The sequence below is a fragment of the Propithecus coquereli genome, unplaced genomic scaffold (assembly GCF_000956105.1).
Source record: "Propithecus coquereli isolate 6110/MARCELLA unplaced genomic scaffold, Pcoq_1.0 Scaffold129, whole genome shotgun sequence".
In the NCBI taxonomy this organism is placed as follows: domain Eukaryota; kingdom Metazoa; phylum Chordata; class Mammalia; order Primates; family Indriidae; genus Propithecus; species Propithecus coquereli.
The window spans coordinates 1432430-1449520 of record NW_012137080.1 but is presented as its reverse complement, the minus strand read 5'-3'; the positions used below and the strand labels follow the sequence as shown (position 1 = coordinate 1449520).

The window sequence follows — 17091 nt, the reverse complement described above, 5'->3', positions numbered from 1 at the left end:
CAGGGCTTATTTCCCCAAATAGCTCATGTTTTTTTTACAAAAATATTATATCCCAGAGCCTAGCACAGTACTTTGTGCGTGGAAAATGGTGCTTTTTTAATAGAAATTACTTGGCTATGGTAGATTAATGCATCTTCTTACTGCCTCATGTGCAAGGTTTTATAGTATAAAAAATGTTCTTCATTCAGAAATACAAATGAACCCATAAGGGTTGAAAGAAAAATGTACAATCTGTTCAGACAATATCTGTTAAGTTTAAGTTCTCAGGGTAAAGTCCAGAATTGCAGTAATTCTCCTAAACAAATAGGTAATTCAATTTTTTATTGTTTGTCTACAGGAAAATAAACCGAGGGGATGAAAGAGTGTAAACTCTTTAAAATTCTTTTGTAAGCATTTGAAAGGTACATTTTCTTGTTCCTGAGATTCAGAGCAGTCGGTCTGGTCAGGGAGTTAATACCACGTTTGGCTGCAGGGGACCGACCATCTTCTGGGAACTCACATTTAGTATTAGGTTATAAAGGGATTTTTACCATAGTTTATTCCTACTTTGTGGACAGAATGTTGAAAGGAGGAATATTGTTAGAATTATTTTAAGTTTTAAAGTAGTTTAATTTATATCACTTTGGTTTTGTCATTTTCCTTGATATTTAATCATATGCGTTGTAAACAGCAGTCATAGGGGAATTTAATATATCGGTATTCCGTACAAAGTACTAATGATAACATCTGTCACTTATTGTACGAAGAAGCGATGGATATTATTTACTGTCAGTTCCCTTACAAGAGAACTGAGTAAAAAGAAAGGCATTCCTTGTTTCTTTCCTTTTGACTTCTCAATCAGAAGGCATTAGAGAAGTAAAGATAAAAGCAGCAAGGAAGTATCATTCTGATCTTGCACAAAAGTCAAGACGGTATTTTCAGGAGAAAATGTGAAATTTTAAAAGTGCATACATTCATTCCTTGAGAGAGCTTTAGCTGTCAGAGATTGTACAGGGCCTGCAAGGTGAGGTTTGGTTGTAGGCGTCATTCAGTGCCCGAAAAGAGTAATTTAATGTTCACTGTTCCATAGACGAAATACCTCACTCCTATATTCATAGGCTAAGTGAATTTTTTTTCTTTCTAAGGCAAAGGTAAATTTCGTCTCGGCTAGAGGCTGCCCGAAAACAATCCATGTCATCATTTTATTACAATGTCAGCCATTATTAGCCCGACCACCAAGCCCAGCTTCCTCTTTGCAAATCACAGCTCCAATTCCAATAGTTGGGAAAAACCTATTAGTTGCTACCTCACTGCCCTAAATATTTCCTGCCTCCCCTAGAGGACGTGGGCTCAAACTTTTAACAAGCCTCAGAACAAAGCCTGGTGCTAAGGCGAAGGTTCAACACAGCTCTGGGAAGAAGCCCCTGGCTACATGTGGGTCCTGTTTCACTGTTACATTGTGGATTAAAGTGATGATGCATGGAGCATCTTTCACTGTTACACAAAAACCTGTAGCCTGAGTATTATCCTTGTCCCCTGACCGGGTTTATAATGGGGTTCTGCCACAATTCCTCCAATTTTTATTTCTCTTAAACAAGATTGGGGGCCTTGCTATGTAACCACCCTCGCTGGGTGGGAGGCTAACTTTGTTTCTGGTTGTCTTATTTCAGCCTATGGTGAAGTTATATTGCGCTGCTGGGCTTTTCTTCCTTTCTCTTTTTCATTTGGCTGGGGCCGCCTCTGTTCCACAGAGCATCCTTGTCACTTCTTCTGTCCCCGTTAGTTAAAAGTAATTGTTATTGCAAACCCCCTCTACGCCAGTGTCATTTTCTTTCATGGTGAAACCCACTAAGCATTCATTTCAGCGGCAGAAAGTAGGGAGCTTACGGAATCCAATCCTTTTTATCTAGACCAACAGCACCTGCGGCAATGCATTAACTAGCAGGAGTTGTTAATTACATTTCTAACTTGTTGATACTTCATGGTTTGCGATTCTTAAAAGCAAGGAAATTAATCACTGCGTGTGTCTCCTCCGGTAGGAAATGACAGGAGTGTGTCTTCTAAGTTCTGTTCCAGTCACTAATAATCAAATAACTTGCGTTTTCCTGTAACATTTCTTTTCCCCCTTTGTGGCTAGAACCATTTCTTAAGTTCAAAGAGCCCTTCTATTCACAGCAGGGTAGATATTTGCCTGTAAAACAAAAGCTTTAGAAACATAAATCCTCTAACTGTGAGTCCCAGTGAGACCCTACTGAAGGTATTTCAATAGTTGACATCACTTAAAAAAAAAAACAAAGGCACAGAGACTAATTAAAAGTGTAGTGGTAGTACCCAACATTTATTCAGTATTTAGTGTTCCACGCAGTGTATTAAATGCTTTGCTTGTATAGTCTCATGTAACTTGCATAGCAAACCTATGAGGAAGAAACTATTTTTTTATTTTACAGTGGAAGAAACTGAGGTTCAGAAGGGATTAATAACTTGCCCAAGATCATGTGGCACATCAGGCACAAGAAAGACAAAAGGATTTGAGGTAGGAAGGTGGGAAGAGTAACTCATCCTATTCATCCTAAATTGTGAAACAGGAATCAGAAAGGAGCAGAAAGAAAGCCTAAAACTTGCACCTGGCTTCTAGAATTCTTTCTGGCATACTTAGAAAATACAGTGTCAACCACTTTTTTCTTACTTAAGCATTCATCATCAAGGTGGCCAGACAACCTAATACATCCTGTGTGTGAAGAATCTCAGAACAGTCTAAACAGTCTGCCTTGCCAAGTGCTTCGACACTGTATAAAAATTTCTGCACCAACAAAGCCACTCAGCCCAAATGTGTTACCATGAGCCTGTGGCTCTGCATTCTGGAAGCATATGAGAATCTCCTGGGGAGTTCTAGAAGTCCCAGTACCCGGGCCCAACACATACCAGTCAAACGAGAATTGATTGGCCCTCTATCCCGGGCAGCCAAGGTTGAGAACCACTGGGAGAGGTTATTAGTGATTCACTTTTAATTTTCCTTTTAGTTCCAATTCCTTTTGGGTTATTTCAGTTCTTGTTGTGAGGGAAATTTTGTTTTCTTTATTTTGCACAATCTTTCCCCAAACCTCCTGGACAATTCAGATCGGGTTATACTGCAAATGAAAGATTTATGACTGTGTCCTTTGTAGGAGCAGAGTTTATTCCAAATGCCTTGTATACTCCTACAGTGAAAATGGATAGCCCATATGAAGTTTCTCTCTGGCTATAACTCCTCAGTCAGCAGTAGTCAAACACTCGCAGGATCTCTTTCTCTCTCTCTTTCTCTCTCTGTCTCTGTCTCTCAAGCGCGCGCGCGCGCACGCACACACACACACACACACACACACACACACACACACACACACACACACACACACACACACACACACACTCTGCAGGTCCCAGCTCAGCAAATTTTAGTTTGTGTTTCAGCCATGAGACTTATGCAGCGTTTATATCTCTCCCTGGCTATGGAACGGACGGAAGCATGTGTCTGGATAATTTAAACAGAGCTCCCTCCCCACCGTGACCCTACCTTGTCTAGAATTGCTTCTACCAAAATAATTCAAAGTAGATTCTTACGTTATTTACAATCAGTATCAGCAGCTATCAAAAACTGTTGGCTTTTTCCCTTCCCTACTCTGAAGGCAGGTGGGCTCAGGAGGATCTATGTTAAGAAAATTCACATTTAACAAGGTAGTCGATTCAATGAGCATGAATATAGTAAAACCTGCCCTCCAGCCAGGCAAGGCCTTTCAGTTTTTAGGGAAAAATGCAGCTAGAGGTTCCTAGAGGACATGATCCGGCTTGGACTCTCCCAGTGTCTGTCTGAGAAACATGTAGGTTCACCATTCTGAATGGGGGGAAGGAACCTTCTTTGTATGGAATCAGTACATCAGTCTTTGTTTCCTTCCAATCTATTGTGAAATGGATTCCTATATCAGGGTTGGTTGAGACCCCCTCTTTGTGGGAACGCTACTGCCCCAAATCCCATTTTGAAAAATCATCCTGGATCCCCTCTGTATGGCATCTTTTGAGGCAAAGTAACAATCAATGGTGGGTCCCCACTGGAGCCGGGACATAGGCAGACCACAGTAAAGAATGCCTCTACTTCAGTTTTGTTATTTCTATTAGTTTATCCAGATACACAGATGATTTTTGCTGCATGTAGTCTGTCCTCCTGGACAGTCGTCATGGTATTCAGAGAAGGATGCTCTTGCATTTTGAGGACAAAACGTGTGAATTCAGATTCTGCCACCTATTTGCTGAGTGACCACATTGGATTAGTTATTTCACCTCTAGGATCCTCATTATCTTCATTTGAAAAATAGGAATAATAATAACTTCTTCATTGACCTGATGGGACTCTTAAGATAGATGAGCAGTTTCAGACTTTTTGGTGTCAGGGTCCCTCTATGCTCTTAAAAATTATTGAGAACTTCAAAGACCTTTGATTCATATGGGTTATATCTATCAATATTTACCATATTTGAAATTAAAACAGAAAATTCTACAGTATTCATTTTAAAATGACAACAACCATTACTGTTCATTTATTTTTTATTTTATTTTTTTTTTGAGACAGAGTCTCACTCTGTTGCCCTGGTAGAGTGCCGTGGCGTCAGCCTAGCTCACAGCAACCTCAAACTCCTGGGCTCAAGCGATCCTCCTGCCTCAGCCTCCTGAGTAGCTGGGACTACAGGCATGCGCCACCATGCCCGGCTAATTTTTTCTATATATTTTTAGTTGTCCAATTAATTTCTTTCTAATTTTAGTAGAGACGGGGTCTCGCTCTTGCTCAGGCTGGTTTCGAACTCTTGAGCTCAAACAATCCGCCTGCCTCGGCCTCCCAGAGAGCTAGGATTACAGGCGTGAGCCACCGCGCCTGGCCTGTTCATTTTTTTTAATGAGAGATATTTTCCAAAACAAAAGAATTAGTGAGACTAGTGGTGGTGTTTTATGTTTTTGCAAGTCTCTTTAATGTCTGGATTTATAGAAGATAGCTGGATTTTCAGATATGCTTCTGAATTCAGTCTGTGGTGTTATGTCATTTTGGCTATAGTATATGGCAAAAATAAAGCTTCAGACAGATATGTAATCAGAAAGGGAAGAATATTGTGTCATAGTCTTTTCAGTTAAATGTGGATATTCTTGTTTGATTCAACACTAAACCTCAACAAGTATCTTAAAAGTTAATTGTAATGTGCAATGTTAAGCCATAAGTGAACTCTATATACTCTGTTACATTAAAATCCTTTGGATTATATTGTACTTTGAATGACTCTTTTAGCCATGCATAACTTTTAACACATCATACATTGGTTATTTGGCAAATATTGGATCACTAGATTATACGGATCTTCTAAAAGTTGACTCATTTCATCAAACCTTATCAAAACTATCATAATTGTTATCACCACCAGTCTCATCAGGAAAGTCTTAAGTATTGAGAAGCTGTCAAGCTCAGCATGGCAAATATATGGTCTCCAAAATTCAGATTTCTGCTTGAAAGCTCAAATTTTATCAGTGGCAACAAATAATTGTTTTCTTAGAAGCAACAGGCTCACTTAATTTATTTCAATAATATATCTGAAGTGGGCGCAGTGGCACATGCCTATAGTCCCAGCTGCTTGGGAGGCTGAGGCAGGAGGATCACTGGAACCCAGGAGTTAGAGGCTACAGTGAGCTATGATTGGGCCACTGCACTCCAACCTGGGTGACAGAGCAAGACCTCATCTCTAAAATAATAATAATAATAATGTATCTGCCAAATACTCAAGTCTGAATAGCCATAGTTTGTTTAAAGCTATTCTTTCAAGTAAAAAAATGGTATTCCAAGAAAAAAATGACCAGTTGAGTTTGCAACGCCAGTGATCACACCAGTGCTTTTCCATGGGATAGCCATTGTACTTCTACATGAAGCAAAACAACTTTCTGCGTTCTCCGCATTTCACCATACAATGTCATAAAGATACGTACTTAAGAATTGAGATTTAATGAAATTAGTATTTATTACTGCTTCATCAGGGACATTCATACGTGAACCTGGCTTTCTGCTCACTTGACTGTGAGTACGTCGCAGTGAAGAATACAGTGACTCCTCGGTCACTTTGGTGCCACTGCTTTGATTTGCGCTCAGACACCTTTTCACCTCACACCTCCTGCAGTGCAGATGTCAAGACTATGGGAAAAAAAGGAAATAATGTCTTAATATTATTTCAAAAATAGTTTTGACCTCCTCAACTCCCTGAAAGGGTCTCCAGGACCCCAGCAGTCTGCAGACCCCAACTTGAGAACCACTGAGATAGACAGTAGAAATTACATGACGTATCACCAGCACTGAGCAGTTAGCCTTTTCTTCCTGTTCTTCATGATTTGGGGCTGTGGACTTGGTGACTGGCTGGTCCAAGCGAAGGCTGGCCTTTGGGAGATTTATTATTTTGATGAAATCCTACTAGGTTCACTTTACTGCCAACTTCTGTAGGAGACCTGTATCATCCTTGCTTTTTTGTATGTTGTGGAGCTGATAAATATACTTTTAAAAATGGTAATTTCCTAATCTTTTACATTAGGGGGTCTTAACACTGATTTCAGAGGCTCTTCGGGGGTCTGTGTGTGGGTTTTAGGTGGCACACGAGCCCTTGAAATTTTACAAACTTTTCTGTTATTTCTTTGGGGATGAGGAGAAGGTGGGTTGTGGGGGAAAGTTAATAGCTTCAATCAAGTTCTCAAAGAGGTCTGTGACCTGCTCCCCTGCAAAAACAAATATTTAAAAATCGGTTTTCAGATGGACATTCTTATGGGGTGGCCTCTCCCCATGCATTAGCCCTTTTCTGATGCGCCTCATTTTGGAAAGAAGTTTGGAAACTCCCTCCCTGGCTCTGCCCATCCTTGCTTGCGCCCCAGCGCGTTTCTCCATAGTCCAGTCCTCAAGCCCTCGCTGGCAGACGCTTCCCAGTTGTTTTTGAGTGTACTTCCTGAGAGACTGGGAACTGTGCCTCCCGTGTCTTTCATATTCGAAAATGCAAAGTTGGAGCTGGATCCCTTCAGAGGGTGGTGGGTATTTCAGGCCAGAGACTACACTCAGCTAAATTAGTGGGTTCCTTCTTGCACTATTGAAATATGCAAACTTGGAACGTTTATTTATGCCTCAACCCCAAGATGTGTTTTTCTCCCACACATTCTCCAGTCTGCTTCTTGCAATCCAAGTGCTGTCACGAAAGCTGCAAGGCAGTCTGTTTAGTTCCAACGGTAGCATTTTTGGAAGACTTTCTCGATGCCGTGGGAGGAGTGTGGTGACTACCGCTTGCTGATGAGAAGCCGCGGAGGATTCTGCGGCGTGACAATATGTATCTCCTAAGCTGCCAGCCCCGCCGTGTGCACCCGTCTTTTGGCGTCAGCTCTGCTGGGCTGCAGAGGAGGTGAGACGAGGTGGCACCAGGTGGCTCTGTAGCAGTGCAAAGGACACCCCTCAGGGCATGGGCACCTCTGCGACTCAGGCGAGTCAGACAGCTGGCTTCCGCGTGGTGGGTGAGAATGACATGACCAGGTCTACAGATCGTGCTCTGACTTAAATAATGCCATTGTTCCTTGCTTCAAAAAACGTTGAGAGTTTGTAGTATGTGGCCTAATTCAATGGCTTTAGAGCTTTTGAAAGAGCTTTGGCCCATCTCATACAATACATAACACCGGCACCTAACAGCTGGGAAGCAACGGTTTCCTCGTCCTTTATGGGAAGCAGGAAAATAATATAACAGTGAACAAGCTGAATTGAGCTCATTATGAAGAGGCAGAAGCGTCACTAAATAGTACACTGACAAAACAGGTGTGTATACCAATCGGATCCAATGGTACTGTGTTCAAGAATCTATTCTCCACTTGCTAGGTTGCCTTATTTTTAAACAGCTTACAGCTTTTCGGACCTTTGAATAGTACCGGCATGCTAAATTCGATCTGCATTCCTTGCAATCTCTCGGTAACGAGAGTTGTCACTCACGTTGTGTGTTCACCAGTGTGGTTGTACCCCGGTACTGCATCTTCATGGGCTCAGCTGACACTGTGGTTTTGTGGATTTCTGTGCCTCTTTAGCAGATGAGAAGATCAGAACATAAGAGCTTTTGACTTGCCCCACACTACTGACTAGTAGCACAGATGATGTTAATAGCCAAGTGTCCCCAGGGTCACCGAGTCGGGGCGGTTGTCCCTCCTGTCTTGGGACAGCACCCTTCACAATGGCGGGGCTTGGTAAATGTTGGCACACGTGCTGTTTGACTCACTCACTCCCCCTCAAGGGCCGAATCTTGTCCAAGTGCCCCTTGGGGGGAATGCTACTTGTCGGTGGGAGAGTAAGGTGAGGTGGATCTTGGCTCTGCTTTCCAACCAGATGGCTTCTGTGCTTGCATGATAAAATGTGCGGCTTCACGTTTCTGTGCCTCTCGCCACTACAGTGCCCTTTCTGTTTTTAAGGAAAGAAGGATTGTCCAAATGTGGAAGATGCAAGCAGGCATTTTACTGCAATGTGGAGTGTCAGGTAGGTGCTGGGCCTGCTGGCAGGGAGGGCCAGCTCTGAAGGAGGTGGGACGAGGTGGCACCAGGCAGATCTGAAGTCCTCTTCCTTCTCGTGGCATTCCTCGGAGCCCTCCTGCAGCCGGAGCTGGGAAGTTTGGGTTGTGTTGTAGGATGTGGCTGAATACCTTTGTGTGTGTGCTGCCCCAGGCCCGACAGGCAGCCAGGGATAGGCAGTCACAGTGTGGGGCCACATATAGGACCAAACAAAAGGTGCAGGGGAAGCAGGAAAGGCAAGGGGAAACCATGCTAGATACGGGCAGGGATACTAGCAAGGTTGAGAGTTTGCCCCCAAGAATCCCAGCAACAGACGGAAAATGCGGAGATGACAAAGAAAGAATATTAAAATGCTGTCTTTAAAATTTTTAAATTTTGACTGTTGTGGGTCTGTGGTTTTAAGAATCCCTATAGCAGGCTACACCTCAGTCTTGGACTGCTTGAACCCAGCCTGAGTGCAGCCAGGCTTAGGTGAGCCCCGGCCCAGCCTCTGGATAGCTAGAGGGTGGCTGCTCTGAATGACCAGTGCTGCAGAAGCAGCCAGGGCCAGGGGGCTCCGGATGGATGTGTCTCATGTCAGGATGGGAAGTTGATAAGGAGGGTGTTGGAGCGACTCTTGGCAGGCTCTCTGAGGGGCCAAGAGTGGTGTTTCCCAAACTATTACAGTAAACCCCAGTTCCATAAGATGTGGATAGGTACTCCGCAGAAAATGCATTTCCCATCCAAACAATCTAGGGGAACATGGTCTCTTTACTTACTTTAGAATCTTTTGTAGTCTTTAATGTGCTAGTGTGCATTATGAATTTCTAAATCTTCTTACTTGACCTCTGTACCCTCCCTGGCATTTTTTGTTAAAGGGAACCTATTAATACGCCTTAGGGAAATGCTGACGCTATGAAAGAGTGGCTCTGAGGGACAGGGAGGATTTTGTCCACATCTGTACCTCTTTATGTTGTTATTTTTCTTCCTGTATGTGGTGGCATCCTCCGCCTGCCCCCTAGTCCCACCCCTTGGCCTGCTTCTGATCACCCACTGTTTCATTCTCGTTCTTTCTCACCTCCCTGTGCCGTTGGCCTCCGAAAGGCCTCAGAGAGCATGGTTTAGCAGTGGGAGAGACTGCTAAGCTGGTGTCTCATCTGACCTGAGCACTCCCGTGACGTTGGCTTGGGAGGCTGGGACTCTGCCTGGGCTCTGAAGACCACACGCACAGACCCCACCCCTGTGCCCCTCACGGCAGGCTCCCCAGGCTGTGGGTCCGCGGGGCAGTGAGAACATAAACAGGGCTTGTCGTTGAGTTTTCAGGGAGGGTGCCTTCTTTTGAAGAGGAGGAGACTTCATACTTTGCTCCCCCTACCAGTGGTGGATAGAGTATTCTGTGCAGAATAGAGATCAGCAGGCCTGCCAGATAAGTTAGCTGCTTCTATACGTTGGCTAAACACTTCTAGAAAAACTCACTCGTTCCCTTCTGGTTCTTCAGCAAAGCAAGCACAGTAAATCGCATACAGTTTGGATGATAGAACATGGAATAGTAGGAGGACGTGGCTGCTCCGGGAGCAGGTCCCAGCTCTGCTCCTTACTAGCTCTGTGCGGTTGGCAAGTTGCAAGGTATCTCCGAGTCTCAGTTTCTTCAAGTGTGACCTGAGGACAGTGGTGCCCATCTCGGTGAGTTACAGGCCACGTGATATGATAGGAACAGGAAAGTTCTATGCAAGCTGTGACCCTGCGTACAGGGTGAGGGGCTAGTATAAATAATGTTACAGTCCACCAAAAGTTGAATTTGTATAATTCAGGCTGGACTGAAGCTTAGCTTTATGCAAAGAATAAAATAAACAGAATGTTTTTGATTTAAGGCTCTTGTTTTTTCAGCCTGAGAGAATGGCTGGATTCCAAGAACTTGAGGGCACTAATGGTGACATCGTGTGAGTGACACTGATTACAAAATGAGTCTGAACTCCTCTGAGTCACAGTGAACTGCTCATTAATGGGGACCACCAGAGTACGTGGAGTGCAGCGTTACTGCCAGCTCTCCTGAGCACACTGCTAAACTCTCTTCCCATTAGGCCTTGCTGGGTGGCACTATTTTGATGAATTGTCATGTTCCAAGTTGGGACTTTGAGGTGCTCGTTATGGTTCCTCTGTCCCCAGGACCTCATCTCCCAGAGTTGCAGACTCAGACACCTCATTTGTGAGCGTGCAATGAGGGGTGTCCGCCCTTGGGGGAGGCTCACGTTAACCCACTACCCCAACCTCTGTGTCCCAGAACGTCAGTTTATTACTTTGCAGCAAGCAGTGGGACAGTCTGTGGATCCTCCCCATGAAGACAAGCTATAGGTGCTCATGACATAATGAGACAATTTCTTGGGGAGCAAGGAACCCCAGGATGGAGGAAACAGTTACGGGATTCTGCTGTTCAGAGGCTGCAGGCCAAGAGACCCTGCTGTGTCTAGCCTGGAGATGGAGAGTTTTCTCTGCTACTCACTCAGTTCCCAGGCAAGGGCACCCCGAGCCCTGGGAAGTGCTTCTGCAATTCTGTTTTTCTGTGCTTCTGTTAAGTGTCTGGTGACCAAAGTACTCTCCTAGGAGGCAAGCTATCGATAACACAGCTCCTGAAGCCTCTTGTTTCTAGAGGTGGCAGGCTGGATTTGACCCTTAAGTTTCATTTTTGTTTCATCTATCTCCCATTGCTGAAACAAGAGGCGACTGGCCATTAAAGTTTTTCATCCTTTAGTATGAAGAACTAAATACGTGTGGGGCAGTGTATTTTAATGAGATAGAACAGGCATAAAGGCTTAATAAAAGTGAGTGCCTGGAAATAAAGGCTGGTACAAGAGCTTCGTATGGGAAATCATCAGGGAGGAATCTGGGGCATTTGCTCCAGAAAACAGTGTATTCAGGGGTCGGCTTGAGGGAATGCTTGGGTGGGATCTAAGTGGAGGCTCTGCTAAAGGGTAAAACATGGCACAAAATAAGGGCAGCAATGAGGCGGGTCATCGAGTGATTCTCCACCTAAGAAAGCATGGCCCCAGCGGCTAGTAATGCACTTGGCCTTCTTCAAAGGTGGAGCCCCTGCCCCTGGAGTCACCAGGTGGTCAGTGCCACACAGCAGATGATGCAGTTGGCGTGGAGACTATCAAGTCCAACCTGTCTGTAGATAAGAAAACAGTGTCCCAAGTGGTTGGGTGACCTTTCCAAAGTCCAACAGTGGCAGAACCGGGACAAGACTTTATGGACTGCTTGAGGGGGGCTTTCACCCCTTTATAACAGTGTGCTTGGGAGACCGGAGGGCCCTCTAGGAGAGGAGGCACCGTGGGAGTGTGTCAGAGGAAGATAAGTGGCTTGTAACGGATGTGAAAGGGAAGAGCGTCCATTGTTGTCTTGGCCAGAAACCTCCCCACGAGTGCTAAGGCACATTGCTTCCTGAGAGTTTCCTCTTTCCACGGAGGAAAGCATTGTGGGGGATCCTAGCCACTGTGTCTAATCTCCCCAGTCCTCCTCCATCCGCAGTGCTTTGGGATTTTGCTCCATTTGATACAGTTTGGTTCTGTCTTCTCCCGTCGACATCACACTTGACTCAGTGTGATGGTGCCAGAGGGAAGGTTTTAATTGCTGTTGCATGAAAGGGTCATGGGAGGAAATATAAAAGAAATAGAATTTCCTTTATAGTGAGGTGTGTTATTTAGTAACCTGTATGTATGTTTTAATGAACCGTATTTATTTTTATAAATATGCCTGGAAAGTGAAGTATATTATTCATTCACTTAGGTTTCTTCATTAAATCGTACCATGATATTTTCAAGTGAATAGTTTTAGAAAGTTATTCTATGGAGTAATCATTGTGCAGCAGAACATTTCTAGGGTATATTTCTTGACTTTTTTTTTTTTTTTGAGACAGAGTCTCACTGTGTTGCCCGGGGCTAGAGTGCCGTGGCGTCAGCCTCGCTCACGGCAACCTCCAACTCCTGGGCTCAAGCGATCCTCCTGCCTCAGCCTCCCGAGCAGTTGGGACTACAGGCATGCGCCACAATGCCCGGCTAATTTTTTCTATATATTTTTAGTTGTCCAATTAATTTCTTTCTAATTTTAGTAGAGACGGGGTCTTGCTCTTGCTCAGGCTGGTTTCGAACTCCTGAGCTCAAACAATCCGCCCGCCTCGGCCTCCCAGAGAGCTAGGATTACAGGCGTGAGCCACCGCGCCCGGCCATATTTCTTGACTTTAATGAATATAGGAAAAAACACCTGTCTGTGTTTCGTAAATGGAGGTGGGAGGTGACGACGCTTCTGCAAGTAGGAAGGGATTTAAAAAATGTGTGTGAGGAGCATGTGGGAAAATTCTAGACTTTTATCATTGACTAGAAAATAACTGAAGTATAGAAAATGTCTAATCAATGCTTGTCAGATCCTGTTATGGGCGATTAGCGAATGGGGCCAGAGTCCAGTCCTGGTTAAATTTGCTCTGGTCACCCATAGGAAGCATCTTAAACTTGGGCCACTCTTTTTTTTTTTTCTCTAAATGCTTAACGTCACCAAGTAGGAAAAACTGTGTGTGAGTGACTAGTGCCTCTCATCACTCTTTTACTGGGAATGCATGAAAATGTCCCAGAGGTGGTGGCTCAGCTGTGTGGGTCATCTTCGGTAGGGTAGTCAGTATCCACCCGGGTGCATTTGCCCTCTTCCTCTCAGAGACATGGTAGTGGAAAGCAGCCGTCCTGTGACATCTTCTCCCCGTTCCACACTTTAAGAAATCACGTGTGAATGTGTACAAGTAGGCTGTGTTTGCTTTGAAAGCTCCATTAGAACCATAGAAACACCAAATACGGAAGGAGGCTTCATGTTGGCAATCCAATCTTACCCAGGAAGGCAACGTAGCATTTGCTCAGCAGAAAGCCGGATACTGTAACAATCACTCTTTTCTTCCAGTGTTGGAAAGGCTGGTACACCATGCGACAATTTTGCAACTCTTTATGCATCTTTAAGCATTTTTGTCCTTACACAAAAATGAAAATCAGGCACAGCAGTTATTATCTTGGCTGAAAATGAATTAGAAGTTTAAAAAGAGGATCATCAGTACAAAAACTGCCATGTCTTACTTTTATATAGATTTGATTGCTTACGTTTATTACACAAACAATCTGTGCTCGCTAAAGAAAAATCAGAAAGTAAAGACTAAAAGAAGAACAGAACAAGTATTCATAACCTTATTCCTGGAGAGAAAACCACTAGTAACATATACTTTGGTGTTACATGTGTCTTTCTGAATCCTTTCCGTGCATGTACCAGCTTGAATTTTAAGGAAAAATAGTGGGAAAAGTTTTAGAGAAACTGATAATGTTTTTAAAAGCATAAAGAGTTGCAAAATCACTGTGTGTACAACAAAAAAATTGCTGATATCCCAAAACAAAACAATTAACATTCATTGCTACTTATCAGGTTAGCCTAATTTTTTTTTTTTCCGATTTTGTCCAATCTGGTTGTTTATAATTTCTTAGGAGCAAAATTAGGGCAGTTGCCTTTGTCGGCTAAGATATGTGGACCGTCTCTGTGCTAGAAGAGAGTATCGTTGTATCAAAATATGCTCAAAACCTATCATTTCTACTAGATGCTATATTGCCCACCCGTTTTTTTAAGAATTAAAGCTGGGAAGTACCATTGTGGTACATCTCTGCCTTTCCTCCTTTAATCCACATCTCTCACCACCTTCAGAAAAGAAAGCGAAGCTTATTATTATTACGATAAATTTTCCCTCGTGAAACGTCCGTGATTCTGCATTTATGTGATTCTCGAATTTATCCAGCTATCTGATTTAACTGCCGCGTGTGGGACTGTATCTAATTATAGGTGCTCTTACTTTTATCTTGTGTTCTGACATGGTCATAAACTTGTTAAAGTCAAAAACCTCATCTCCCATCCTTGCCTCTAGAGTCAGTTGCGGCTCTCCTTGAATGAATGAATGAATGAATGAATGAACAATCACTGTTTGTTGAGAGTTCACTAGGTGTCAGGCACTGTTGTAAGTGCTTCTCGTGGGGTAGCTTATTGGATCCTTTGTGTTCGCATGAATGCCTGATTGTTCCTGTTTGGTCGAGATCTGTTGGTAGTCTTCAGGCTTTGTATCTGATTATCACTGTCGGAAGGCGTAAAATCATAGACTCAGAATTCTGGAGCTGCTAAGTAACTTAAGGATCATGTTATTTACAGCCAAGGAGACAGGCGCAAAGGGATTAAAGAGTCCTGCGTAAGGGCAATTAGCTGCTTCGCTGGAGAGCAGGGACAAGAAAGCAGGTTCCCTGAGTCGCAGGCTAGTGTCCCCATGTCCCTCCTAGTTGACAGCACTCTGCTTTCCTCCCAGAGCCTTCCTTGTAGTTAGGTTCTCTTCCCTTTGAGGACACTTATGTCAGTAAATGTCAATATTATGTATTACTTATGGTAACATCGGTTTTAAAATCAATTACATTAATAAATTGATTATATTAATAAATAATACGTAAATTATATTAATAAATGTTAATGTCCAACTTCTTTCTCCCAGGAGTTCATTGTTGTTGGTAAACACCAAAGAACCACCACCTGGAATTCAGAAAACCAATAGCTTAAAGGCCCATCCAGGACAGAGATCATGTCTTAAATTGGACTTCTTTTTTTTAGAATTCCTGGGGTCATAGTGGGCACTTGTCTGTGGTTGTTAATTACCCATCTGTCCCCCGCTGGTGGTCCCCATTTTCCCCCCAGATGTCCCGAGGGCCAGCTCTGTCTTTTCCTCTTTGGTTTGCAGCCAGGAGGGAACAGATTAGTCTGCAGGGAGCCAGACCCCCCTGTTCCCACCTCTTTGCCTCATCACCAAGCTCTCTCATTTTAGACTTTGGCTAAAAACAGATCCTCTTCTCCCTTGAGCATATCTTGTCGTTTCTTTCTCTCCCCGCTCTTAGTTATATTCGGCATGGTGTTATTTAACTCTGCAGAACGTCTTGGCACAGAACTTGAGCTAAGGGGCTGTGCCACATACTGCATCAAATCATTGAGTGACATTGTGTGCTTCCTCTTGGGACTGAAGCGGAGGGAAGGGGATAGAGACATCTTCATTCCTTCAACAGTTTATGGAGTGTCTAGTAAATTCCGGATACTGTTATAGGTTCTGGGTTACAGCTATAAATAAAACAGACTAAGTTCCTTTATTTTAATGAGGGGAGACCAGTATTATAGTAAACCAAAAAAAAACAACAACTAATAAATATGTAATATATCAGGTGGTGAGAAGTACCAGGAGGAAGCAGAAAGCGAGGAACGGGAGAGTGATGGGAAAGTGCTATTTTTGGCAGGGTGATCACAGCAGGTGTCTTGAGAAGGTGACTTAGCAGCAGAGGCTGGAGAGGTGGAAGGAGGGAGAAAGCCCCGTGGATGTCAGGGGAAGGAGTGCTAGGCAGGAAACAGAGCAAGTGCAAGGCCGCTCTCTGGAGTGTACTCCGTGGGGCCAGGGCAGACGCAGGCATCTAGCTAGAAGGCAGTGGCAGCAATCGTGGGAGAGATGTGGGGGCTGCAGCGGGTTAGCCAGGTGGGGAGGTCGGGAGTGAGCGGTGTCTAGAGGGCAGAGACAGGATTTTCCAGAGTCGAATGTGGAGTGTGAGTGAGAGAGCAGCGCCAGGGGGGACTCCAGGTCTCTGGCCTGAGCATCTAGAAAAACAGACTTGGCCGTTTTCTGAGCCGGGGAAGCCTGGGGGGAGAGCAGGACAGTACCCACTTCCACTGTGAGGGAGACGGTGTCTCAGGGCTCCCACCAGTAGAGAGAGCTCTGATAGTTCCCATCTAAAAAACAGTCCCCTCAACCCCTCATCCCTCCAAGCCTGTGCCCCTTTCTCCCAGTTTCTGTGTCTCCTCTCATTCCCAGCGGCCTCTCTCCCCCTCATTCCACCAAAATGAGTTCTATCAAAGTCAGGGAGCCTTCCGTGACTCCAAGTGGCTGCTTGGTCATGTCACACGAAGCCTGTCTCCAGCACTCATGTCCTCTGTAGCCCTCAGGGTACTTTCTTCCCTTGGCCCCCAGAACACCATGTGTCTTCTCTTCCCTCCACCTTCCCGTCTTAAGTGATGGCATCTGCACCCCTCCAGGGTGCAGAAACAGTTCACCCCTTTCCCTGGGGCATAAAAGCTTCAAGACACAGGACAGCAAGGAATATGGTTGTTTTATCAAATGAATCTTTGGGAAGTCTGTTTCCTAAACATCCCCAATAGTTGCCCTTGACGAAACCCTCATTTGTGTTTTAAAAAAATTTTTTTTTAAATCATCTGTGAAAGGCGCCTAGTTGCTGTATAAGTGACCCGTCCCTTATTTGCCCTCCTGTGAGAACAGAGCCCGGGCAGAACTCAGAGGTAGCAGAGCCAGATTGATGGCTGGTACCTGAATTGCTCACCCCTGCAATTTGACAACTTGCACAGAGAATGGAAAAGTATATGTGTTGTTTGGAATAATGAGGGATCTGCAAAAGGCCACCAGATGCTTGATAAAAAAAAAAAAAAACCCAAGCAAATTTTCATATCTAAGCA

General features: G+C 44.2%; 1 protein-coding gene across 1 annotated transcript in view; it reads left to right on the top strand.

The window, feature by feature from the left end:
* Positions 1-8225: 8225 nt before the first annotated feature.
* SMYD2 (SET and MYND domain containing 2) overlaps positions 8226-17091 on the top strand; it is a 30195-nt gene continuing 21329 nt past the window's right edge. The window contains exons 1-2 of the mRNA XM_012638320.1: positions 8226-8238; positions 8442-8524. Of these exons, the coding sequence (XP_012493774.1) occupies positions 8226-8238; positions 8442-8524 (96 nt within the window). The remainder of the gene's footprint in view (positions 8239-8441; positions 8525-17091) is intronic.